The sequence below is a fragment of the Nesoenas mayeri genome (genome assembly GCF_963082525.1).
Source record: "Nesoenas mayeri genome assembly, chromosome: 9".
Lineage (NCBI taxonomy): Eukaryota > Metazoa > Chordata > Aves > Columbiformes > Columbidae > Nesoenas > Nesoenas mayeri.
This window is the reverse complement of record NC_137557.1, coordinates 18,164,526-18,192,429: the sequence shown is the minus strand read 5'-3', so window position 1 is coordinate 18,192,429 and position 27,904 is coordinate 18,164,526. Positions and strand designations below refer to the sequence as shown.

General features: G+C 38.9%; 1 protein-coding gene across 1 annotated transcript in view; it reads left to right on the top strand.

The window, feature by feature from the left end:
• The window catches only part of STAG1 (STAG1 cohesin complex component), a gene marked incomplete at its 3' end in the record, with an annotated part of 135,277 nt that overhangs the window by 85,436 nt on the left and 21,937 nt on the right, over positions 1-27,904 (top strand). The window contains exons 11-21 of the mRNA XM_080349552.1: positions 1,010-1,089; positions 2,760-2,867; positions 4,564-4,678; positions 6,639-6,756; positions 7,902-8,005; positions 10,802-10,894; positions 11,019-11,108; positions 11,292-11,495; positions 13,214-13,284; positions 18,234-18,321; positions 19,895-19,975. Of these exons, the coding sequence (XP_080205678.1) occupies positions 1,010-1,089; positions 2,760-2,867; positions 4,564-4,678; positions 6,639-6,756; positions 7,902-8,005; positions 10,802-10,894; positions 11,019-11,108; positions 11,292-11,495; positions 13,214-13,284; positions 18,234-18,321; positions 19,895-19,975 (1,152 nt within the window). The remainder of the gene's footprint in view (positions 1-1,009; positions 1,090-2,759; positions 2,868-4,563; positions 4,679-6,638; positions 6,757-7,901; positions 8,006-10,801; positions 10,895-11,018; positions 11,109-11,291; positions 11,496-13,213; positions 13,285-18,233; positions 18,322-19,894; positions 19,976-27,904) is intronic.

Here is a 27,904-nt window from a genome sequence, read left to right as displayed (position 1 = left end):
GGTGACTTCCACTGTTGTTTCCTAACACTTCCCTTGTTGCTTTTCCATCAGCTGACTTGTATTTTTTCACATCCCAAAATGTCATATAGTACCTAGTCCTTCCTGAAGCAGGTCAAGCCAGAGAAGTCAAGTTTTATTTTCAGATGGCCCAATTTCTTTTTATTAACTTGATCAGTCAAGCAAAGAACATCAAGACATATTGCATTTTTATGGATGGATAGCAATTCCTCCCAGATGGGGAGGACAACATACACTAATCACATCTATTTTTAGATGCCAGTAAGCAAACTGAAACAAAGGAGAAAGAAACCCTTAGGAGACTTCTCATAACTGCAGGGTCCTTAGAAGTTACAAAATCATTACATTAGATTGGAAATAGCTATGCTTGTCTGCAGGAGAAAGAGTTTAGGAAAATACAAAGCAAAGTCACAGAATTTCCTACTTGCCTGCAGAAGTTCTGTAGTGTAATTCTTGAGATCAACTTCAAACCTTAAGATGTAGCTAGGTGTGAAAGCCACAACTTTATAGGCAATACACAGATGCATATATTCAGGTGTTGGTGTGTGTTTGGTTTTTTTCACAGTATTTCCAAGCATGCATATATGCAGCATTCATTGCTCTCAGATGATTTGTTTCAGGAGGATAAAGGGATGCAACTCTTCTGCTGTCATCCAACCCTAGTACATTCCTTTTCAGGAAAGAGCTGTTAAATAAGAGCAGTGCAGGACAGTACTTTGGCCCCAAGGTCTGCTTGCTTTTTCCTGAAAAACTCACAAGTATAAGGACTGTTTGTTAAGCCCTTGCCATTTCTGTGTGCTTGCCTGTTGTTCCATTGTGCGTACAGCACGCAGCTTCCTCAGATGCACATTAAATGGTTGAATATTAAACAGCTTTCAAGTGTCTAGCTGAAAGATCTTTCTCCCCGAGAGTATTTATTTTGTAGCTATAGGATTCTTCATCTGATAGCTGTGTGTTTCTGTTTTGTCATTGTAATAAAATTCCTTTTCAGGATCGCATTGTATCAATGACACTTGATAAGGAATATGATGTTGCTGTGGAAGCCATTCGATTAGTCACGCTAATACTTCAGTAAGTACTTTTCAAAACCAATATATTCCCTTTGAAAGTTTCCTAAGCCAGTAATATTTGACTTGATTTCTTTGCTTGTGTAATGAAGTGAATCTGTTACTTTACATTTCATATGAAGTTGAACTGAATATGTAATAATATGGTCACGAAGCTAAAGTAAGTTATTCCATCTCATGGAAATACAGTAGTTATAGTGTAAAAATGTGTAATGTATTGAGACTATTAGTGCCTCTGTTGTTGTGGAGGGCACAAAGGGCATTTATACTTTTTATCCAGGCCCCCAGCCTGTCCACAGCAGCCTCACGAGTGTCCTGCTGGAGGAGCGCTGCTAAGCTTTTATTGTACATTCAGTAAAACCTATCTTAAAGAAAATCTGTTTTATGAACAGATGTATAGAATTTCTGCATCATACTTTATACCCAGTGGCACTACTTGAAAGAGCATTTTTGGACGTGCAGGCTTTGGGTGAAGGATTAGACTAGCTTTCCCTCTTAGTAAAGAAGTCTGAACTTCATCTTTATGTGTCACTCTGCTGTACAGATATTAGACTTGTAATATTAGGAAGAAAGGAAATAATGTTTCTACTGTTACATTTTTAAAGCAAATATAACATGATCACAAATGAGATGTAGAACACATCTGTTCCCTACATTATTAGTAGCATTTGGGAACGCAGGTCCAAAATGATCTAGTGCACTTTTTTTTTTTTCCTGTTTCCTCCTTGGTTGCGTGATGAAAACGTAGCTAAATACATTTAGCCCTAGAAGAATGTGGGTCACGTTGAACAGCACAGGGCAATATTCTGGCAGGTAGGAACTCCAAAAAGGTGTCATGAACAGTCATAATGGGAAATGGACAATTAAAAATTAATCATAGTATGAAGGCAAATTATTACATATAGAGTCCTGATACATAAATGTTTCCAATGAATGCTGACTAAACAAGGAGGGAAGTAATATTCCTGTGTGCAACAGTGGTGATATTTTGATACCATTGATGGAATATAATTGTTCCATGGTCAAGGCATTTTTCAGGAATACTGCTGAAAAATGGAAGTTTTTCTGAGTTTCAGAAAACTCCAAGAAAAATCTGCCTCGAGCTCAGGAACTGCAGAAACCCCAGCCACGTCGTTTACCAAAAAAAAGGGTAAAACGTGGCTTGTTCTTGTCAATAAATAATTACAAACCCCAATCTTTTAATCATCTTTTATTCAGCACAGCAGGGTATGATCAGATTCAGTTCCTTGTTGTTGAAAATCGAGTCTAAGTCTAGTCAGTACAATAACAATGGTAAAAGTGACGGACAATTTATTGTATCAGCGTTGTTGTAGTTCTAAATGCACACCATGATTCAATCCTAACGTGATATGTGCATTGTAGTTAGTGTGACGGTCTAAGTAATGAAGCAGGGCAAGATTTGTAAGTAGTGATGACATTTTTTTCATAACGTTCTTTTATGTCTATATTGATACAACTGGAATAAGGAAATCAGACAAACTTACAGGCACCTTAAACATCTCTGTATTTGGAAATTGAACCAAAGATCCTTGAAGTCAGTGTTCAGCCATTTAGGATTTTGTATAAAGGAAATCAATCTTGTGGCTGTCAAAAGTAAGTTATGGGAGGTGAGGATATTGAAATAAACCATTTATTACTTTCTGACTCTTTCAGTGGAAGCGAAGAAGCTCTGTCGAATGAAGACTGTGAGAATGTTTATCACTTGGTGTATTCAGCACACCGGCCTGTTGCAGTAGCAGCTGGAGAATTCCTTCACAAAAAGTAAGTTATCAGTTGGCCTGGAATCAGACCAGATTTGTGATTGCTTCCCAGGAGAGGTAAGATCAAAAATCAAAGCAGCAATAGAGTGAAATAGCCCAATTTAACAAATCAGGTATTTAATTTAAAGCACACACTTAGTCTGTTGTTTAAGTTCAAGACCTAAAGACTTGAAGAAAGTGAGTTTTTATTTTTCTATATCTATAATTCACATAACTTCTCCTAACTCCTCAAGGACTAAATATACAAAGGCAGCATAAACCTCTAAATTTGATTTAAGTCCCGCAGCTCTTGCTGAATTACTGTTATGTTAATATATATAGGACCTATACCTCCTTGATGGACTACCTGATAGGCAGGCATCATTTTTACAAAGTTTGAAACTAGTTTATTTCAAAATTGTGAATGCAGTTACATTTAGTTTCCTACACAACATTTTTCAAGTTACAGGAAAGGGTTAGGTTCTTTTTAAAAATATGTGCTGAAATTCTTTTGTTAATCAACATGTGACAAAATAATTCTGAAAAATGCCTCAAAGGTAAATGAAGCCATGTCTTCACCTCAGTGCACTTAGAGTAAAGACAAAACTTTATCCTAACTTCTTTACAACGAGATAGGATGCAGTGTTCTGTAAAGGTCTCTCAAGGGAGACAGCACTGAGAGGAGATTGTCCCATTCCTAACACACATTTTCTCCTGGTCTCTGCTAACACGTAGGAGCTAGCGCTCCACTTCAATAAGTTAGAATCTACTTGAGGCATTAAAGGTGGGGTTTATCTCACCTCATTTTTTACATTTAAGTATGACTTTCTACCTGTAATCTAGTCACTAGACTTTCTCTGTGTAGTTAGCAAAGAAAAGCAAATAATACAGAGGATCAGTGAGGTGCATGTCCTGAGGTATTTTAGCACCTGCAGATGTGCTGAGTTCTTATCTGGTAAGATAAGCAGGGAGCAAGAGGTGATGTCTTTAAAATATGTGTGTAACTCATCCTTCTCATTTCAGTGAATTACAGTAGTGAACCAGGATACTGTGTTTCGTATTTCTAATGAGCTTTGTGAGTGCGGTTTCACTGCAAAAGCAAGGAATGGTTTTCAAGCTTCTCAGAGTAAAACTATGATTGCTGTGACTATAATGTAGACACAGCTGAGATCTCTTTAAGTGAGCGAATTTGAGAGTAGTTTAGAACTAGCCGTGCATCAGGGAGCTTGACGCAGAATGCATGATCTACCTGAAAAAAAAAAAAAAAAGACTGTTATCATAGCTTGCTTTATTCTTTATGCTGCTGGGATGTCAAGTAAGTTTGTGCCATATCCCAGTCAGCGTCACCAGTGAAGATACAACTTTAGTTCTTACGGCACTAGTGGAGTAAGTGCTGCCACCACTTTAAGACTTCATAAGTTAAAAATGCAAAACTACACAAATTATTCAAATATATAAAACATTGCAAAGCCTTTCAATATAAATACGTTTTGCTGTGCGAAATTCTTCAAGCCCTGTAAACTTGAAGACTCTGAAGATAAGTTCATCTCTTGAGACAGGCAGAGGTTATGCCCCCTTTCCCTTGAAAGAAATAGCTTGAGATACTTTCACCTTATTTTGTGAACAAATATACTGTATCAGGAATGAATGCTTATCATATTATTGCAGAAATGAGATTTGTTTTGATAAACATAAGAACTCCTTTTGCTTATTTGTAGACTGTTCAGCAGACATGATCCCCAAGCAGAAGAGGCTCTAGCAAAGAGAAGGGGACGAAATAGTCCAAATGGAAACCTTATTAGAATGTTGGTTCTTTTCTTTCTTGAAAGCGAGGTAAAAAATTCATTTTTAGCCTTTACATGTTTAATAAAACTTGGCATTTAAGTAGTGATTTATGAACATGCAGTAACAAGTTATCTTTCTCCTGGATTTTTTTTTGTTTGCTTTGTTTTGTTGTCGTTTTGTTTTGGTTTTTTTCACAATTTCAGAAATACTCTGTGCCCTTTACCCTGCCCTCCATTTCCTTGTCCATCAAGCAAATTCAACTCAAAATCTTCTTCGTGGTTTGTTTTGCCCTTGCATGTTCCCACTGCACTCAGTACTACATAAGTGTTTGATGAACACGTTCGGGATGGGATTGTGCCCATAGTTTATGTCTACAGAGGTAGCAAAAATGGGAAGTTTTATGCTACACATACTAATAGTAATTCAGATGGGGAATGGTAGTGGAGGAAAACTTGAGAAGATAAACTATCAGGTACAGAATGCTCTAAAGATAGAGGGGGAAGGGTTTAAAAATGATACATTTGATTTGGTAATAAATAGGTGACAAAGGAAGGCTGAAAGAAAGGAATGACAGAAATGTTTCTCTGCAGAAGGGAAGGTAATATATTTTGGTGTAAAAAGTAAAAGGAAAGGTGTTGCAATCAGGTATTTTAATTATTATAAAGCCTTGTACAAGACACTTCACCGTGAAAATGGAAAGAAATGCAATTGGAGATGCTGAGAAGGAAGGAGAACATTCAGGTGCAGTTCTAATGTTAACATTTTTTAGAAACACTTTATAAAGCTCCAAATTAGGTCTGGCTGAAATGTCACTACCTGTGTGAACGTTCAGACTGCTATCTGAATGTATTTTTAGTTCCATGTTCTAAAAAACTTAGATTGTAATAGATCATTATATTTTCTGGTGAAAATACTTTAAATCTGAGTGTGTGTGATGGGGGTCACCTGGCCTTAAGCTTGTCTGTCCTTCCGAGGAGAAACAAGACTCAGCTTTGCTCCCAAAGCCATGATGAGCAAAGGGCCTCCCCCTGTAAGGCAGATGCTGCTCCTTGAGATCACTTCTCTCTCAGGGCTGGTTTTTGCTATTACTGGTTTTGAGAGAGTTTTTAGAAACAAAGTAGAATATTATGGCTCCAATTTCAATAAAGAGTTAGAGAACTGGGAGTTTCTGTCTGCGCAGTACTAGATGTAAGCTCTGCATCTGAGAGTGTGCGTTCAGAAGAGGAAATACGTCAGCCTGTGACAGACTTCAGTAAGGTCTGTGGCAAATGACATTTTGCCCAAAGCTGTCAGAATCACAACAGGGGGTAAATGTACTGACACCTCCTTCCCTACACTCTTAATGTTTTCCGGTTAAGGATTCAGTCCCATATCAGGCAAGCAAATCAGATCTGCATATTGTGCTTGTTACTTTTTGATGATGATTGAAGAACAGTTTACAAAACAATAGAAGCCTATGGATTATTTTTCTCACTTTACAATAGCTGTGTTCATTCACATGAGAACTTTTTTTGCAGTTCAAGTTAGTGTTAATTCTGTACCCCCTGAAATCAGTAGGTTTTCTGCTACTGCTTTCTGAGCACATACCAGCATGTATGAAAAATAAACGCCTGTTCAAAATGAATATATCACCACTATTACTTTTATGATCTCTCCTTTTTATAATGCAGTAAGAAAGTGAGGAAAGGTACGTTTATGGCTTCTAGGTCAAAACTCTGAGAAAGTTTGTTTGTTTGTGTTTTTTTTTGTTTCACAAACAAGCTGCTTTATGGAAAAAAAGCTCAATTTGTCTTTATTCCATTTCCCATTAAAATGCATCCCCATTGTCGTGCAGTTGTCTCATTCAGTTGGAAGAATGCCTTCCAGAGTTAGTTGCAAACTGAATTTTCTTTCCAACTGATGTAAGAGTACATGTCCAGGACACTCTCCATGGCCAAATGATTGTGAAAGCTGAGGAACTGGTGTTCGTACCAGAACACTGTACTCATGGTTGCTTTGGATTTTCTAGTTGCACGAACACGCAGCCTATTTGGTGGACAGTTTGTGGGAGAGCTCACAAGAACTGCTGAAGGACTGGGAATGTATGACAGAATTGCTCTTGGAGGAACCAGTCCAAGGAGAAGAAGGTATTTGTTTAACCTCTGTATTGATATCACACAATGTTGTTGATTATTCCTTAAAAAGGTGTTTTCACTGTGGGTGATAGAGGTGTTTATGTTGTGGTTTGTTTAGAAAGCAAATTTGAAGAAGGTTTTAGTTTAATCCATTTTAATGCACTTTGCTTCAAAAGCAGCATTTTCATACTCCATTTTTCATCTGGGGAAGCTGGCTGTTCCCTAATATTAAAAGGAAAGGTTCCCTAATATTAAAGGATAGGGCTTCTTGTCTTAATGTTTAAATAAGTAGTACATACATGATCATTTCAATAAATTAAATAGCTAATACAATTTTGAATAAACTAGCACTTCAGATAGCGTTAATTAAATATGGAGCTTTTCTAGACAATGTTAAAACCTAATGAATTCTCAAGAGGAAAAAAAAAAACTAAGAGGATTCTTTCACCGTTAGTTTCAAATCTCCTTTGGCTAATAACAGATCTGCATGCACAGGGGAGCCAGGGAGGCTGGTGGCAAAGAGTCCCTAATGGTAATGAGTGTCATCCAAGATCCTTTATAATCCTTTAGGATTCTCCTGCTTCAGGCACCTTCGCAGGGGTTAAGTGGTTGAAAAATCAATGTACTCTTACTGCTTCATCATCTCAGTGTTTCAAAATCTGACCTTTTGGTATCCACTTGCTACAATTGTGGTATTTATGTGGTAATTTCCTTAGGAAATCAGACACTTTGGTTCTTTGTTTCTGCGTAGCCTAGTGGGGTTTGATCCTCTAGATTTGACCAGAAGTACTGCCTGAAAACCGGAAATAATACTTCCTTAGCAGGAAGGATATTTTATAAGGAAGTGACAGTGAATAGTCAGTCAATCTCTGTCCTCCATGATGCTCTTTTATTTTGTAGATCTTTGTTGCATTCGCTTTCATTCATCCTTTTTCCAGACTCTGGACTTCATTCAGTTCTGTCATATCAATTTGAGATGATGCGAATGGTAATTTGTAGAGCAAGCAAAAAAGCCTTGGTTTTACAAATGGGACAAAATGACGTCGTCTGTGTTGTTCACTGTTCCCCGTGATTTACAACTGCATTCACGGATCTGTCATCTTTAAAATGTCTTGCACACATCAGAACTGACGTGACTTGTTCTCCTCCCTCCGCAGCAATGTCTGACCGGCAGGAGAGTGCTCTGATCGAGCTGATGGTGTGTACCATCAGACAAGCTGCTGAGGCGCATCCTCCTGTAGGAAGAGGCACTGGCAAGAGAGTAAGTGGTGCTGCAATAGGTAGCTGGGACCTCTGTGTGTTACCATAGTAACAGAAAATGTTTACCTACAATTCCATATTTTAACACTTTAGAATTCAATTTTTTCTAATTGGTATTTCCTGTTTCATTGAACATTTTTGAAGAAAAATAGTAGAAATTTCTGGACAGGTTTGGGTTTTGTGTTTTCCATTTTGAGTTTTCCATTGCCAAGTAATATAAATTTACAGCGTGAAAATATTTTTAAAATATTTTATAGGTGTTCTTTTTATCATACCCCTGGCTTACACCTATAATGTACTCGCATCTATAGCCCTTAATGTTGAGTCTAGATTAGAACTGAAAGTGTAGAGCTCAGGATCAGAACAAGATTACCTCTGCTGTCTTCCATAAAAAGGAATGTGCTGCTAAGCTGAGCATAAAATTTGCAGAAAAAACAAACCGTACCTTCATTGTGAGAGTAGTTGAGCACTGGAACAGCTGAGAATTTGTGCAGTTTCTGTCCTTGTCCTGGCTGGACAAAGTCCTGAGCTCCCTGGTCTGAGCCCTGAGCTGGAGGTGGGACTGGGACCAACCTGAATGCATCTGTGGTATTATGTATCCATCCTCTTTGGCCTCTTCCACTGGGAGCCCTAAAAACTTAAGAATTTAACATCCTGACTATATTGCAATCTAGCTGCCGCTTTCATTTATGTTATAGTGACTGGGGATCAGTGGAATTCCATTCCTGAGGCTGGGCATGCACTTCTAAGCATTTCAGTATAAATCACAAGGTCAGGGTGATCAACAGGCTTTCCACTGTATTCTCCATAAATTCAGCATCCACATTCCAAAAGAGTCTCAGCTTCCCAAACGTATTTTCCTGATTTTTTTATAGTCCCCAATAATAGTATTTAGGTTAGACCAAAATGAAATAAACCCATGTGAACATTTGGTACTTTTGTTAGGTTCTCTTCTGAATAATCCTAACTAGTTTATTAAAGAAAGCCTTAGGCTTAATGAAGGTGCAGTCTGAAGACAGAATTAGCATTCTTTATTGCTAATCTAAATGCAGTTACTTAGCTTCTTAACATTTATGTGCCAAAAGCAGGTTAGCCTCATGTCCAGAAACAGCATCTCAGGGAAAATCTCCAAGAAGCAATCAATTTAAACATACTTTATGTACCTTAATTTATAAAGCATATTCTAAGAAATCCTAATTCATTACACTTCAGAGGTGAGGGGGGAATCTATGAAAGCACTTACTCAAATTCACACAATCATGTATTACCCTGTGTTACCAGGACTGTATTGTCAGCACAACTTAACTATGTTTTGTGTCTAACTGCAAACTATTCTAGCAGACAAAGCAACCTTTAAATTTAACAAAAATGTCATGGTTGTATTTTCTGTTTGAAGCACCAAATAATGTCACTATTAGCTTTACGGGTATTTTTTTCACCAGGTTTCTACAGTTCACTTCAGCAAATTGCTTAGCCTTAGATTTTCAATGTCTGTATTTATTCAAAGCTGAAGAAAACACTTCAATAAAATAAATTTCATCTTCTGAAGGATGATCAAAAGAGCCTCAAGACCATCCCAGGGACCCAGATTAATTAATAGCACCACTGAATTAGCAGTATTTGGTCAGCAGAACCTGTCTGGGTGGTTCGGGGTGGGAGCCTGACTTGCTGCGTTTGTGTTGGCTTTTGCTGGCATGGCTGGTGCGGCACCAGCGCTGGGGACAGGAGCTGTGGTGACAAACCTGTTCCACTTCACTTCCATGGTGGTTTTGGTTCCCTGCTGACAGAATAGGCTACCGGTCATTCAGGCACGTGTTTTGTTTCCCGCTGTTCCTCCTCCCTCTCAGAGAGACGTAGGTATGACATGTAGCTTTTGCTTCTTTTCAGTTAGATCATGAGTTGTGGGATGGTAACTGCAGGGATCTCTGACTTGTCAGGAGAGGTTTGTCATGTTCTCGTGATCTCGCTGGCATAATCTCGGAGTTGAAATGGGAGCAGGTTTCTAATGATGCACTCACCGTCTTGTGAAATAGTTTCTTCTCTGACTCTAGCTTGTAACCCTTATTGTGCAGTCTGGCAGCTTTGCTACACATAAATCATTAGCTAATTTGAGTATTTTATTATCATCATTTATTTTCAAAAGTATTCTTTCCTTCTCTGAAGCCACGAAGCCAGATCTAAGCTTTCATGAAGCATGCTGGTTTGATTATTGTCTCTATTCCCTGTTTCAAGGTGGTTTTGCTATGACAGCATTAGTAGCTTCAGTAGATCTGTCACTGAAATTTGTAAATGAGTTCTGTGAACTTGGATGTATGTTCTCACTGAGAATTACATTCCAGTTTAGAGATGAGGCCTTGAATCTGCTAATGAAAATCACTGTTACCGTGTGGTTTGGTTTTGGTTTTCTTAATTATACTTCAGTTTGCCCTGAGGTCTTATGTTAACACTTTGTTTGATGTGTGAAAGCCAGAGCTCAATTTGCTTGGAAGCAATAGCAAAACTTCCAGTGACTTGGGTTATATTTGAATTTCAATCCTGCAAAAATGTTGATGTGTGGAGACAATATCATACTGGATGATATAATATTTTCCTTTTCAATCACGGCTTCTTAGGATACATGGTCCTCCCATTTAATCACTCTTTGGTCCAAATGTGTTTGAGTTTTTTATTCCCTCCTCTTTTGATTTATTAAAAATATACTTGCATGGATTTCTGTTTGTAATGCAAACTATAGAAAAATTAATGAATGCTGTATGCAGAAATTGTATTTACTTTAGGTGTTTTTGATTGCTTGCAGGTCTTGACAGCAAAAGAAAGAAAAACTCAGATAGATGACAGAAATAAATTGACTGAGCATTTCATTATTGCACTTCCCATGTTGCTATCAAAGGTACATTTTTCAACAAAGTATCTCTCACCGTCATTTACAACTGTCTTTAAATTGTTTAGTTATGTAGTGTAGATGTTTATTTTTACTTCACTGTTTTTTTTCTTGTGTTTCTATGATGTTCTAGTATTCCGCTGATGCCGAGAAGGTTGCAAATCTCTTGCAAATCCCTCAGTATTTTGATCTGGAAATCTATAGCACAGGCAGGATGGAAAAGGTACAGTACATGGGGCACGTCTGGGTGCTCTCAGGTATCTGATTACTATTCCTGTCACACCAGCCTGTGCCTTCATTTGGCATTTTACTAATCTGACCTTGATTTTAAATTCTTTGAATGACTTTTTCTTTGAGATTCATTGTTTGGATAAGGTGAAAGCTGAATTTCTTTTCTGATCTGCAGCATCTGGATGCCTTACTGAAACAGATTAAGTTTGTTGTGGAAAAGCACGTGGAGTCAGACGTTCTCGAAGCCTGCAGCAAGACCTACAGCATTCTCTGTAGTGAAGAATACACAATCCAGAACAGAGTTGACATAGCCCACAGCCAGCTCATCGATGAATTTGTGGATCGATTCAACCATTCGGTAGAGGATCTGCTGCAGGAGGTTTGTTTTCTTAAAATTAATTGAGTTAGACTGTCTAAAATATGCTATGATAAACTGCAGAAAAACCGTCTTACCAAGTCATGAAATTATCCATCTGAAGACGTAGTGCAGCAGCAACTATTTCATAATTATTTTGAGCTGTTTCTCCATGTAGAAAATCCCTTGAACTAGCCATTCAGCCTGCAAAGCATTGATGCTGTAAAAACAAAGACCACAGGACAATTCTGCTTTTGAAAATTTAGTCTGGTATTTAAACAGTGCACATAAGAAATTAAGTGGAAGAATGGGTGAAAGCTGATGAAAAATGCAGAGAAAGGTGCATTTACATTGGTGCTTGTGGTGATTCCAGTAGTCCCAAATGGATATGCAGATATGCAGAATCAAGATTGGATTATGTCTTGAATGGAAGAGAGGATTTAGTAAAATATTTATAATGACATGTTGAAAGAGCTCTGGAAAGAATGAAATAAAGATACAGGTCTGAAACCTGGAGGTATGTAGGATTTGCTCATAAGAATTCATCCTTCAAAATGCATAAGACAGAATACATTAAATTAGAATAGAATCGTTGCTCATTTTTTCTTGCTTTACATCAGTGTAACTTTGTGTAGCGCTACTTAATTTGTTGTAATTCTCATGCTTTTTAAACATAACTTAAGGGCTACATAGATCTTTTTCTTCACTTCTTCTAGTCATGCTCTGCACGGTGGCAGATACATTTAATTTCTGGTGCGCATTTATAGGAAGTTAAGCTACAGTCTTTATTTTAGGCTTGCATATCAAATAAAATAAGCTTTTTCCTCTCTTTAATTAACATGCCACATACAGGCATATTGTATATTCACCTGTATGAGAGAGGGATGAGGACCGAGGGTTTCAGAGAAAAGCTGTGTCTAAAAGTCCTGTGAGAAATGAAGAATGAAGAATTTTTGATCTCTGAGGAAAAGGGGGTGGGGAGGTCAGACATGTGACACAGAGGGAAGATAGGGAGAAAAAGCAGAGAAAAGCAGGAGAAAGCAAGCAAGAAAACAGCAGTAGCAAGGATTTAACACATTGACCTTTGTGATATTCTTTGCTGGGTGATACTTGGCAGAATAATTAATTTTAATAAGCTTATTTCATCATTTTGAAGAGATTTTAAATCCAAAAATGTGCATAATTGTACCTCAGCACGTATCCCACTGCTTTATGGCTTCCTAGTAGCTTGATAATGAGAGAAACATTGATTGACAATTGCATCTGAAAGCAGGAAAATGTCTTAATTGTTAGGCTTTCACAAAAAATGATCAAAGTGAAATGGACAAGAAATATTGTAAGTGGGTTTCTTGTTTCAGAAAGTTGCTGGAAAAATTAGGTTTTGAAGTACCTTATTGCCACTTATTTCACTAAGAGAATTTGCTGTTCAGTTTGCATAATATCTTAGGATAATGATATTTTTAAATGCCCAAAACAAAAAATAAGATTGAAATGAAAAGTTTTGGTTGAGCTGCACAATATTTATTCTTGGACTGTTGTTTCCCCAGATTTGTAAAATCTAAATTAAAAAAAAAAAAAACACAGACACTTCCCATCCCGTTCTGAATGTGTGTCAGTCACTGGAAAATCTGGAGTCAGTTTTGGTGTGAACATAAACCATCAAAGAAGTCTGCTCCTCCCGCTGCAGGAACGTTCTGCGCTGGGTGGCTGAACTCTCTTAATGGATTTTCTTCCGTTTTCAGGGAGAAGAAGCTGATGATGATGACATATACAATGTGCTCTCCACATTAAAGCGGTTAACCTCTTTTCACAAGTAGGTGATTTTCTTCCCTCAAAAATTTGCTAGGTTAATTTTCTCATTTCAGTGGGTATTGATGAATGGTTAGTGACATTTGTCGGTATAACTTCTGGTTAATCTGGGTCCTTTCTTAGTTAATGCCATTACTTTTACAGCTTCCGTTTGCAAGTGGCCTACCATCCCTTGCACTAAACACTTTTACACTTGTGAGTGTTTTACTAGAAGTCATACTCTGCTGCAGGACAGCCAGCCAGTGCACAAGGGACACTTCTTACCTCCAGCACCCATGGATGCAGGCCACATCTTTGCTTTGAGCCTCAGCTTAGGAGAGTTGTTTCTCTTAGTTTCTCATGCCTTTGAGGTCTTTCTCATCCAAATTACAGAAATAAGTAGTAGTAACAATAATAACTAATAGTTTATGGTGAGAGCCTGGCATGCTTTTCCTGCAGAAATGCCAGAAATAGTTTCTAGTTGAATTGTTGGCCAAGTCTCACTGTGTGGATTGCACAGAATCTCCGTCACTAAGCCTGGGGTGAACCAGCCCCAAGGAACCAGGTAGCAGTTTTCAGGGTCTTGCCACTCTCAGTGGAACCTACGGGCACCCTCATAACTTGCAGATCAACCCAGAAATTTCACTTGAACAGTGAATTTTGGAGCACAGCACAAAGTCCTAATCTTCCCCTCCTGCCAGCTGTAGGAAGCGATTGCTCCTGGTCAGCAGGTAAGAAAGCTTCATCTGCAGGTGGCTGGGAGTCACAAATCGTTTCTTCCTTATCACAAGATGTGTGAGGACCTTGCTTTTGCCACCTCTTTTACACCGATTATTTTTAGTGATTTAATTATTTGTTTTCTGTGCTTAGTCTTCACTTATCCTAAATTTGGCATTGGATCATTGTATGAAATGGTTCTGCAATATCTGCTCTTTGTTTCCATTCAACAAGAATCTCACAGAGATCATTAAATCGTTACTAATTTCTGTAGTGCAGCAGGCTGACACGTGCAAATTAGGTTTTCAGTCTCCCTGGTAACACGCTGGAGCCACTTCTGCCTTTCCTGAACAGACTGGTGAAAGCTGTAGTTCACATCCAAGAAGGAAACACACATCTTAAGGCCTTTCTGAGAGTTTCCCATATGTATTTCTTCCTTTAGGGTTCCAAAACTCAAGAGAGTTAATTCAGACTAGAAAGAAAGCTTTGTAGAAAGACATGTAAGTCAGGGTCATGGACATCTACCTTCACCTTCAAACACAGGAAAGAGAAAATAATCAAATCTAAAAAGCTAAAGATCAACTGTTTATAATGGCTCAGCTGATTTGAATTTTATGATTGAAGTTCAATGAGAATTCCTAATTAATATCTGCTTGCATATAAAGAAGTAATGAAATCTTTTCATTACTCTACTGAATGTTACGTCTGATGTGATTTCTTTGTGAAAGAAAACAGTTGTACCATCCAAGACAGGCCTTTTGCTGAACCTTTAGCTATGAGATTAGGATCTTCAATTCAAAACTCGTAAGGAGCATTCTCATCTCAGAGGACGGCTGTTGTCTGATGCTGTCATTGTCTGTCGTCAGCTGGGAGCCAAAAGAAATTAAATCAATAGATGTTAAAATTGCAGGCTAATAACTGATACTTTTCAGATCTTCTAGAAGTACACTGATAAAGTAGTTGCTGAGGCTTCAAAAAGAAACAAGTTCCTCTTTCTTTCCAGTGAGAGAATTTCCACTCTCCCTTATCTGCGCTTGTGTTTCCTTGGTAGTCGCTGCTTCTTCATATTGTAGGTAAAAGAAGCCCGTCAAGTTGAAAAAAAACGTGGCAGGGGATTATCAGGAAATCCTTCCAGACCAAAAAGCTTCTATACTGAAGCTTCTATATTTCCCAAGCCTGAGCTAATCCTCTTTCTGAGAGCGTCATGGCAACAAAGGGCTCACAGCACTTTTTAATTCATGATTTTTTCATCAAACACGGATATCGGTATTCCAATACAAATGAAATTCATCATTACAATGTTTCTTTCCAAGCTTTCAGAAAATAATAATAATAAATTTTCTTCAGGTCTTCTGAATAGGAGACCTGGGGTATATACTTGAGTTTCTCTTTTTTTGCAGGGTCTCTCTGATATTTTCAACATTTGTTTCTTTCCTGAAGTACATGGAGCCAATTTTTCTATACCAACTCCAGCCCAAGTCAGCTGAGCTTTCACACATAACACATCAGTGCTGTTGCAGTTTGTATGCTGCAACATATCATCATTTCTTGTTTAACTACTGCAGCTAATTCAGTGCAAGACACATGAATCTCAAGCATCATCTCCATTACTCTGCATGTGCCCTTTTGATGCTGTCTTGTATATATAAACGTTGTTTCACATTTAGAAATGAAAATTGTTGGTATCACTGTCCAGTAGTCCTCAAATATGATGTGGAATTTGATTCCTTCCTGCCTCCACACTGACTTCATAAGCTGACAATGGCTGTAGTTAACGCACCAGATATCAGTCATGTTTTGATCAGTCACGACACTTCCAAGATAGGTAAATTCACTGTCAGGCCAGCAGATCTTTTCTTCTGGTTGTAGCAACCCTTTGCGTAACCTTTTTTCCAGTAACTGACTAGTACATGCTTCAGACTAAGTTACTCGGAAGTTTGTTATATCCAGAAGAAGCAGAAATGATAATAAATGAACCCTCAGTAGAGAAGTTGGACTGTATCTATTCAAAGCCCAAGGTACAGCTTCTCTCGCTTTGTGCTCTGTTAAAAAGAGCAGCAGTTTTGAGGGTGGAGAGATCACCTCTTCTAAAAGGAAGTTTTCTAAGCTGCTGCTTTCCATGCTTTCAGAAACACTGCGGAACTGGTACCTTTATCTGACTACCTTCTGACAGTGCCCCAGCAGACAGTGCTGTCCATAGGGATAAAAACAAACCCTTGATGAAATGTTTGGCCTTGTTCATTGTAATCCATTAAGACTTTCTGACATGGGAGAGACTAAGAGAAAATTCTGTCTTGTGTGAATTTTCATTCGTTGAGCCTCTATGTCAATCTGAACCTCTGTGGAGAATTGTATTGTGTGCAAAGTACTTTTATAATTATTGTTTGGATTGCTATGTACTTCAAAAGAGATGAAGGTGAACCAGAACATGCCTAAATTTAATGTGGAGGCTCTTCTTTACAGAAGCTTATACTGAAAAGCTCTTCCTGGGATGAGCTGCTGGGCCAGGCTCAGCGCAAAGAGCTGAGCTGCTGGGGCAGGCTCAGCGCAAAGACCTGAGCTGCCGCCAGCTCTCCAGCCATGGGGCATGGTCCTGTGATGGCTGCCTGACACACGGGGATCTACGGTGAAAACACAGAAATGAGAGTTTTTCCTTTTGTATTCTCTGTAGGATAACCTATGCTTGATATCTGCCTCTGCACACCGAGGAGATTTTACTGCTTTAATTACAGCACTGTAATTAAGGAGGTACAACTCTGCCTTGCTAGCAACCCTGTGGTTTGCTGAAGCAGCATCTATGTGCTTAACATCACTAGTCAGAGGCAGTTCTCTGACAGCCTGTGGTTTAGATATGAAACATCGTACTGCCATACTTTAAAGACCATCTAAAGACATCTAGGATGTAAGGCGGGGGGAGTATTTTTACTTTTTAAGTTTTCCTATTGTTCTATGCATGGATTTGAATTAGAAGTCAAGATGCACCTTAGTGACACGACTCTAGAGTGCATACTTACTCTTGGCACAAAGGCATTAATTGTTACCTTTTCTGTGAAACTTTTATCAGCAAGGTTTTCCAGGGCTACCATGCTCCAGACTGGGAAGCATTTCATACTAGGGTTTTAATAGGATCTGGGCATTCCCAGTCTTCAGTTCAACCTCTGTCTGTTTCCGAACCACAGAATTATTCTTTCTGGCTGAAGAGAGTAGTTATTTAAACAAAGCCAGGCAGCTCCAAAGTAGGGCAGACACAAAAGGGTGGGAAAAGGGAGTACATCTTGGTGATCAAGGTGCTGGGATGAAAAGGGAACCCGATGCAAGTGCTTTATCTAATGTAGACTTGCCAGTTCAGTCTGAGCATCCCTTCTTCCAGGTGAGTATTTTTATCACCAAGTTTCTGATTATTCTGAGGTGACTTGCTCTTTTGCAAACATATTATAAATAGTTTCAAATTATCTCATTTTAATACCACTGCAGAAAAATGTGTTAAAGCTATTTTTTTTTTTTTTGGTGAGAGAGAATTTTTGTCTTTCAGGTAACCTAATGTTTTGTAATTTATTCTGTATTTTTAAATTGTGTATTAAAAAAGCTACATCATAAGTGGTTGAAGTCTGCAAGGCTGTAGAATATATGTTGCTAATCTCATTTGTATTCCTCTCGCTGACAAATCAGCTTATGATTGGTACACCTGAAATGTCAAACAGTGAATAGGGAGTGGCAGCTACCATCACTATCTCATACACATGTATTTCATGCTGTCTTCATTTGGATATTTCAAGATATTTAATACCTAGTGATAATGGATATTTCTTAAAATGATACGGCAGAAAAATATGTAACTTTCTTTTGCTGTAAGCCATTTTTCATTCAGTATATATTGCTAGAGTTTGGGTACAGTTTCTTCTGCAAAGCCGGAGAAGTACCTGCTGGAGTTCTGTCAGTGTTGAGAACCAAGGAGGAAAGATGATTGAGAGGCAACACTGAGAAGGAGCTTGTGGCTCCACTTAAGTAATGCTTAAAGATGTATGATATGCAAAAATCCCATGTAGGGAAACATTTTTCCTCAGTTACCAGGAAGCCAAACTTCTGCTTTTCGCGTGGTGTGAACTAATTGTGCAGCTGCTTTGTCAGCAGGTCGGATTGTCTCAGCTTTGTAAAAACACCAAACCGCTCACTGAGCTGCCAGGTCAGAATATGCTCTCGCTGTGATGGGAGTTTTGAGGAGCATAACTAACCTGTCTTTATTACTTCTTGTTCTAGTGCTCACGATCTCACCAAATGGGATCTGTTCAGTAACTGCTACAGATTACTAAGAACTGGAATTGAACATGGAGCTATGCCAGAACAGGTACAGTGAGCAACACCTGCACTGCATTGTTTGGGGATTCAAAGTTAAGTGTCTGGTTGTAGAGAAGTTCAAAAGATCAGTGCACTAGACTAGAGTTATTTAGGAAAAACATGGAGGTTTGAATTTAATTTATATTGTAGTGAGATGTTGTCCAGGAGGTGAAACATTCTGGATTCTGTGTTGAGCTACCTGCTTCACCTTTCTTATCTGTAAAGTAAGGAATAAGTGATGTTGCTGGCTGTGAAAAAGAATGCAAAAATCATGATGTTTGCACCTAAACCAAACATCTGAATATCTTGGCTGCAATTAGAATTATCACAGACAATTATTGTGCATTGACGATAAGATGGAAGCTTATGAAAACCAAGAAACAAGAAGAGCAATTTAGCAGGGATGCTGGGCAGCCTTCCCAGTGGAGTTCTTTAGTGAACACATCTTGGACTTTGTTTCCTCCTACTTTGGTTTTAGTCTTCTCATGGATGAGCACATGGACCATTTCAGATTATCCTAGGATTCCAGTTTAAAATGCAGACTGCCTACTCCAGTATTACACCACATTTAATTATAATTTTATTTCAATTAGAAGTCAGTTGTTAATTCTAACCCAACTTAATTTAGAAAAAAATAAATCTCATTAAATTCTGTAGAAGTATTTTCTAACAAGGACCGTACGGAGGGCATGTTGCCGCACACTGAGCGAAAGTCACGGCTTTAAGCTGGGGGACCTTCTGCTGTGTGTGCAGTTGTTACTTGTGTTGGAATTGTGCTGCCTGGAGGGAAGGGACCAGCAGCTAAAAACTGTCCCTGCAACCACCAGCCAGCCTCAGTTGCTGGGTTTGACTGTGGTACGGCTCCCTAAACACTTCTGTCAGATTTTAGGAAAAAAGTTGTGAAATGTGAACTCTCCTCGGTGTTTATTTCCCCAGTCCGCTAGAAGGAGTTCACTGAAAAGGAATGCTTTGGTCTTTAATGGTATCTTTTAAAAAAGTGGTTTGTAAAGCGATTAGAGCTGTTACAACTTGATTATTCTACACAGAACCAAAACCTGTTTTTTATATTTTTCACAACTAAAATTGATTTGAAATTTTTAAAAGACACCATGGATGCTTTTATGAGCACCATATAAATGAGCCTAGTCTTCTCCATGAAAAAAAGTGTATTTTCTTCCTTTTTTAGAAGTTGGGCTACATGTTCATTTGACAACGGAACAAATTTTCAGACTGTTTTAGTAGTGAAGTCACATTTAGAGGTATTTAAACAGATGCTTTGGAACTGAGATATGTAGGTGTGGGGCTGTTCTTTGCCATGCTGTGACATCACCTCTTGCAATAACGCACTGTTTTCTGTTCTGTTCCCCAGCATTTACACAGTATATTTTTCACCTGTAGTAGGCTGGCTTCTTATTGCACCAAACTGGCTAAGGGAAAACATAATGTCCTCGAAAACAAGATGTACTCCTTAAGAGCTGTTCCTATTTCTTCTCCCCAAAATGCATTATTAATTTTACATACACTTCACTGATCCACTTGATATTTGCAACGTGTTGGGATTCTGTGTGTTCCCTCTGTTACAGATCGTTGTTCAGGCGCTGCAGTGTTCCCATTACTCCATTCTCTGGCAGCTGGTGAAGATCACCGAAGGCTCCCCGTCCAAAGTGAGTAGGCGTTTGGTCGTACAGATTTTACTACAGAAACTCAACTTACCTAAAAGGGCACTAGACCTGATTCTCTGTAACTCCACCCACTGTACAGTCATTTTATATTGGCATGAAACAGATATAAAATATTGGTGTTTTGATTTATTTGATTTCAGGATCTGTTTAACATCATGTGTGTATCTAAATAAGCTATACAAAAAGCAGAAGCTCATCTTTATCAGAATTTGATATTAATACTAGCTGGTATTATATTTTAATTGCTGAAGACACTAAATGCACTCTATTGTGAGTACAGCAGTTTGCGTGAAGAGATAAGAAATGTTGACAGTGCTTATCTAATAGTTGTTGGCAATATTGTTGATCTGTACACCACAGATAGCTTAATATTTACACGTATTTACCTGGTTTGCTTTTTACTTACATCTTACGTTGCTAAATACAAATGTAGGGTTACTAGCAGTGACAACTACTAATAAGAAGTGCACATAAGAGTAATGCAATGAGGACAGTGTCACGTAATTTGTTTGTTATACTTAGCTTTTCCAGGACCTTTCCTTAGCTCTTTTCTCAATCAGAGGCAAATATCCTGTCTTTTTAGGGCTTTTTCGAAAGTCATACATCAAACTAAAATGGCATGAAAACTGAAGTACTAAGTGTACTTCCCCATCAGCATCAAAAAGAAAAAGATACTGTACTAAAGTATTACTAAAATAAGCATTTTATGCACATAAAAATGCTAAAAATACATTGTAAATTCTTTAAGTTGTTTCAAATATTGACAAATATTGACATTTAAAAATAGCTACTAGAAAAAAATAATAATTGGTATTCTTTATTCTTGCATTCGTTCCCATTTTCTCCTCTCAGCTTCTTCACCTTCTTTCTCTTTAGCATGCTGGTAGTAAATAATATTGTAACTTATATAACCTTATAACTGAGAAAACTGAATACATCCCATTTGTTTTAAATGAACTCAGCATCTCATCCCAGAAAAGCATCCACAGCCATCCCAGCATTGTTATCCTTAGGGAGGAACTTCGACAGGGGGAGCTCAGTAACTCAGTAAATCCAGGAGCCCTACGCTAATTCAGCCCTGATGTCCATAAAAGCCACACACTGAATCTCATCCTAAAGCTTCCCCAGTAAGGAAACTGGGCAGCTGGTTACTGTGTAGCGAGGCACTTGGGTATGAGGAACCTGGTGGACTCTCCGAGCCTGGACACCGTCTTCAACACCTTTAATTAAATTTTGCCCCATGTGCTCTCGACCTTCGGGTCTTGCCAGGTGTCTTACCCACTCCTGAAGAGGCCCAGTGACTCTGTCAACCTCTTTGCTGGGCCCCTTGAGCAGCAGTGCCCCTTCTGGCCTTGCTCTGGGTGCAAATGCTGAGGCACAGAGCAGCCAGTAGGATTCTCATGTCCCTTCACTGAGTTTCTCCATTTTCCTAAACTCAATACAGTAAATCACTGCAGTATAATGTAGCTGGTGCAGGGCAATAGTTGTCAGCATTACTGGAAAAAAGTTTCATGTTTTCTTGTGTCTAAATTATAGCAAAAGGCACTTACCATGAACTATAGCTAGTGACTAACATACATATCTGCATAGGACATGGTGAGAAGCTTTGCATTTTGGTGTCAAAGTGCCATGTGGACTCTCTGCAGTATTGCCATGATGGTCCAGTTAAACTGAAAAAGACCTTTATTTATTTCAGTGACAGGGTTTTTCTTACGGACAAGCTTAGTGGAATTATATGGCTTTGCCTACTTTTTCAAAATAGGCTACGTTTATATGAGACATTGTTTTATGAGATGAATGCAGAAATACTTGATCTACCATGTATTTCTAATACTGCTCTGATTGACATTAATCATAACGTAGTTCATAGGAGTGGAACTGTGAAGGCCCGTTGAGAATGGCCATTCGAAGAACAAGTCAATTCTGCTTCTGGAATCCCCAGGGAAAATCATAATGACTCTGACCTAGAGAGCTGGTGTTAACTTACTGTTTGGGGTTTTACACCACTCTTTACTAAAATAATGAGTGTTGTACATGCTTGGTTCCAGAGGAGCACTGTGTTAATGCCCTTCAGCTCCTACCTGCCCAGCAGCCTCAGCTGTGCCCACAACAGAAATGGGACGGGGGTTTTTTCTATCAAATTTCCCACTGGAGTTTGTTTACTGTGAAAATAAATCTGATCTGCACTACGTCTGTCATGTAGTCCATTAGGAGATAATTTTGCCCATGCTTGTTTTATAAGCCATGATTTAGGTTTATAAATTAGCAGACATTAAGGGGGATGACTTCGAAAGTATGATGTATGGGAAGACAAAGGCATTAACGTGAGCATCTCAAAATGAAAAACTGTGTGTTTCATGAGCACTTTTTAAATATTCGGGCATTTACAGGAAGATTTCTGACACAGAGTTTTAACATGCAGGTCCGTACAGCTTTCTAGTGTTCCTGTGTTGGAGCTGTAATGATCTAAGGACAGGGAGGTGATGCTTTGTAGGCTGAAGCAGTATCTTTAGTAGACCAATGGATATAGCTACAAAAATTAGAGAGGCTTTTAGACACACACAGCTTTCGGGTTTGAAGTAAAAGCAGAAGATTGCAAAGCAAAATACAAGCTGAGAACAACAGCTTAGTTTCTGTTTACATACAGATCAGGTAAACGGCCTCTGAAAGAAAAGGTCATTGGTACCAATGGGGAGTGGGAGCAGGGGAAGGCAGGTGGTAGGACAGATACTGGGAGGAAAGTAGGAACTGAATAGTGGGGAAGAGACGGAAGATGAACGATGAAAAGGCTAATGAAGAGAAGGGAATTTACAATATGTCGTAAAACTAATCCTGAGTCCTTGTTCACCTGTATCCAGTACATTTATCAATTTTGGTTCCCAAGCTTATGTTCAGAAGATGATTTTTTAGTTTTCCCTTGAGCATCCAGACTGAGAGATCAGAGGTGGAGGGATTGATTTGTAAGAAATGTTCATCTGCTGCCAGCTGGATGATTTGTCTGAATTCATGCTGGCAAATAGTAGCTACTCTGTTTCACCTGCTTAGTTACATGGAGGCATTCAAGTAACAGGATAAAGTTATTAACATTTTGGAATTGAGTACAGGATTTGAGGATGTTAGTGTTTTGTGGGAGGCAATATTTAGTTTGGTAGTAGTGGGCATATATTGGCAAATTTTACATTTCTTTATCAGGTATTCTCTGACTCCATTAGGTGTACATTTTATTGCAGGGAGTTTGCAGGCAGGATACGTAGTTCAGGTGAGGTTTCTTTTGAAGTGAGTTCTTGAGTAGAGCTCAAAATCGCTTAATAGTCTTGTGTGTTGTACAGTCATAGTGTACTGTAGAGTCATACATGACAACCAGAGCTATACAACTGAGAACAGAATCATTTTGGAATGGAATTATTTATCTGGTGTTCAGATGGCTCTTGCAAATATACAGCCTCTTTCCCAAGAGGACTGTCCTTGTTTGGAAACTGTCCTGGCGTTACACCCAAGCCCAGGGTACATTTATTGCTTTCTGAGGGACACTTTGTATTACAGCTGTAATGTTTTGGATTATGGCTGATCACATGAGGCTGGGGATGCTGGTCTACAGGCCTCAGATGTGTGGTAGGAGAAAACTGACTTTTGTGGTTTAAATCAAATGAGAATCAAGTCAGCTCATTCATTTATTAGCAAAACATGATGAACCTGCAGTCACTGCAACACATCTCCAGGATGAGTATCAGCTTTTCAGCAGGTAAACCAGGATACTTGACACTTCTATAATGCTAAGGAACACCTACAAATTTCAAACTACCCTTCTGTAACTGTTCACAAATTACTCTCATCCCCTCCCTAAGACACACACACAATTTTAAATTACATGTTGCACTTCTTTGGGGACCATGAGACCCGCTGCTGATATGTGGGTGCTCCAGCTTTGTGTGTACCCACACCTACAGAGCACCCAGTCACATACCTGTGCTCGAGGTGGGGGTTCCCACATTGTAACCCACATTGACAGTCCTTCGGATGGGTGCAGGCTTCCTACGGCTCCCAGCAGAGAGGGTGGGCCACAAGTTGCAATGTTGGGGTGTCTGACTCAGTTTGACTGCTGCTGTGTTCCACCTCCAGATTCCTCCCCATGATTGCACCTTTTCTTGCTGCTTTTGTACTTCTTGTCAGTGACTAATCCTTTTCTCAAAAGTTTCTTGGTGATCTTCTGGTTACCGTTTCATCTGGTCATTTTAAGCAAATTCATTTTTAACTTTCCTCTTAGCATTATCATTTTTTAGGCAAACGCCTCCTCAGAACAGGTAATTTTGGGTGTTAAGCTCACAGGCACTGCTGCACTCATGTTCTCATTGTATCAGCTGCTGTTTATCCAGGGTACTCTGCAGATTCCCCCACCCTATGTGATACTGCTTGCAGATTACAATGTTAATCGCAGAGCTTAAGGACGTGATATCAGCATAAAAATGTTTCAAAGACATTTGAATATGAGGATGATAATTACTCATTATTTGAATTACTAAGGAAGTCCAAATTATCTGCGCAATAATAAAGATTCCACCAGTTAAATACTGCATGGAGTTGGGGCAGTTATTTTAAAACTCTTTTCCAAGGTGGCCAGTGGAAAAATAAGGGCATACAGTGGAGTCAGTATCTAAGATCTGAAAGAAAAAAATTATTGCTAAAAGGAAGGTTGCAACAGGTAAGGATGAAATGTGTAAGCCTTGAAATATCCAGAGTCAAGCGCTCTGATCTTTGGTTGTCATCTTGTCCATGTTCAGAGGAGGTTGAGGCCACGGCTGTTTGGAAGCAGCACAGTATTGGGGGAAGTGGTTTATATGGTGTAGCTTTTGCGAACAATCTGTTGTAGCCTAGAGAAAAAATGTTCTTCATGTGAAAAGGGACTTGGGGATGTTTGCAAAGGAAGCTGGTAATTTCTCAGCAAAAGTTCTCGTGTGTAGATCTTGGGGAACAGGTACTATCTCAAGGTAGGAGACTTGGGGATTAGATGATACAGCTGTTGTTTCCAGCTAGATTTCTTTGTGTATTCAACAAACCACGTGCTTGGAACCATTATACTATGCACTGTACATGTATGTAATGAAAAGGAAATATTAGCAGAAGAACAGAGTCCAAAATCTTAGAACAGTGAAAAAAAAGCATGAATAGAGCAAGCATTCAGAGGTAAGACAAAAGCAAAACAGTTCTGAGTGAGCAGCAGCCAGACGAGCCTAATGCGTGGTGGTACAGAGTGATTAGCAGGCAGAGGAATTAGGAGAGGGGATTTAAAGAACAACATTGTGACCTGATGAGTTTTCATATTCATATGGGTTCAATGAGAGAAAGCACGAAATGCTGAAGGGAAGAAGAGAGTCACAAGGTGCAAAAGGTTGGATTGTGTTCCACAGTTGAAAGCCAATTGCTCTTGAACACTGTAAAGTTTATTGAAGACTTGGAGTTGCAAGAAGGGAATTAATACTGCAAATAAGGAATTTAGAGGAAAGGCAATGGGAAAATAGGAAGAAAACCACTGGGTTTGTTAGATTAACCTAGCAAAAGCACAGCATTTCCACATGCCTTCAGTAGGAGGGGGGGAAAAAGCTTCAATTTAAAGCTGGAAAGTAACTGAAGAATTTTAGATGGAAGTGTCGTGATTACAGGTGGTGGCAAAGCTAATACATGTCCTTGCTCTTAGCAGCTCGTTGTTGTTCCTGCCATGGACTATTTAAATTTGAAGATACTATGCTGTACAGTTCAAGAAGGGGTTATTTCTACGCTGGGTGACTTTAGTGATCCATTTCACAGTGTAACCCCCTAGTTTTACTCTAGACACCAAGAAGATGTTGGCATTTTTTCTAGCAGTTTTTGTGCTGAAGCCAGTGTTCCAGGTAATCACACCTCGGGAGCCTTGGCTGTGTGCCTGACAAGGGGAAAAGACTTGAAAGTCTAATTGATCTTATTTTTTCCCATTCTCTCTGTTTTAAAAAAATTACCGCTCTCTAGTAGTCTGGGGATTTCTCCCAATTTAGAGAAGCCGCAGATGGCTCTGTTGCACGGTTCAGTCAGGTGTTCTTTTGCTGTCTGTAACTTTTCAAAACGAATCTTTGTCATGCCATCAAGAGGGACGATAATAAATAATGTGTACCTATGTGTTAGTCATTCTTTGACAGAAAGAAAAATGGGACACCTGCTCATTCACTTCTTAACCTTTATATAGGATTTTTCATAGGTTTTAGTTTCTCTGTTGAATTCATTAACATATAAATGAAAGACAGTTGTGATAGAAAGTAAGAAGTTATTAAAGTGATTGTAATCCCTATGTTGAAAGCTGTAAATCAGATTATTATGTAACAGTGAACTGAGAAGCCTGGCACAAGTCCTAGGTAAAATCTTGGACTGGCTGATAGAAAACACAAGAAGGAATAAATATTAGAAATTTGTTCTTGAGAAAATTGCATTTTTGACTGATAAGGAAACTGGTTGAAATACCAGTTTCTGTAAGACTTGAGTATAACATTGCTTTACAAGTGGATATGTGAATTTGATGTATTTCATATTCAATAACTCAAAGCTGATTAATATATTGGAAAAAAAAATGTAAGTTGGAACTCATCACACAAGGGAATTAGTTTCTGAAGCATTCCAGACAGATCTGTTCTCTGCTAAAAACTGATAGTTTTACCAATCACTCAGGGAAGGTAAAGTGAAGATATTTAAAATGGGGATGACACAGATGAAGTGGTAAACAAAATACAATTAAAAAAAAGAAAGAGGCGGTTTAATGCTGCTGAATTGAAGGCTTATATCTGGGAACAAGAAGGGTGCTGAGTGAAAAGTTGTGATTTAGAATAGAGCAGACCGTGTAATGATAGTGCAATGCAGTGGCACAAAGGGATCCTTGGCTGTATTATCGAAGACAATTCTACTAGGATTAGAAAGGTGAGGCTCATAGACCTTCAGTGTCTGTATCAGAAAATCACACTCTGTTAAAAATTATAAGAGGTTCAGAGATTTGGGAACACTTGGGGTGCTCGCAGACCTGCCTTCTGATGTGAGCCAGTACGGAAAGAACATACGGACCACAAAAAGGCTTTTCAGTAAACAAAGAATAACAAGATCTTATGCTAGGAAGCAATAAGCTAAAACTAGAAATGAGACACATGGCCTGAACAGCCAGCATAATTAAAAAGTGGAATCTTTGGCAAGGAAAATGTTGCATGTATGCTATGTAGATTCTTTAGGTTGAGGTTGGGTGTTATGTGGGCACATCATCTGACAGCTGATAAGAGGTGTCATGGGGAAAGTCACCAGCAGTGAGTCAGTGGCTGTTACGATCCCTTCTTTATGTGAGAACTGGGAAGTCTGCAACCCCTGAGTGGTGCAGAGCAGCAGAATCCACAAACTGAGCCGCCACAGCAAGTCCTCACAAAACTGGAAGGCAGCACAAGGTCCTAGTGATTCCTGGTTCTTGTGTTCTCCTTGGTGTTTGGTTTGTCGCTGCTGTAGAACAGAGTAACTATTTGCATCCTCAGGACGTCTGTTGGTTACAACAGAGGCAGTTCTGGCTTTTCACACAGGAGGGTTCTTTTCTTCTGTAATTGATTGCTGTTTCCATGGGGCTACATGATTTATTCTTATGATTAGGCTCCAGTGTCTTATTTATTTATTTTGTTATATGTAAAAAATAAGTATTCATCAGAATAGAGCATTAATTCCTGCAGGTCAAAGTATCCAGCCTTCCTATGGAACCTGCCACTTCTGGTCCCCACCTGTAAAACACAAACGAGTTGTCTCTAGGGCAAGGTGATCAACTACGACCATTCATTTCTCTTTTCCACCCACAAATCCTTCTTTCTCCAGATGAACAAATCTCCCTCTTTCTTCCATAACTCATCAGATTTTGGTGATTTGCTT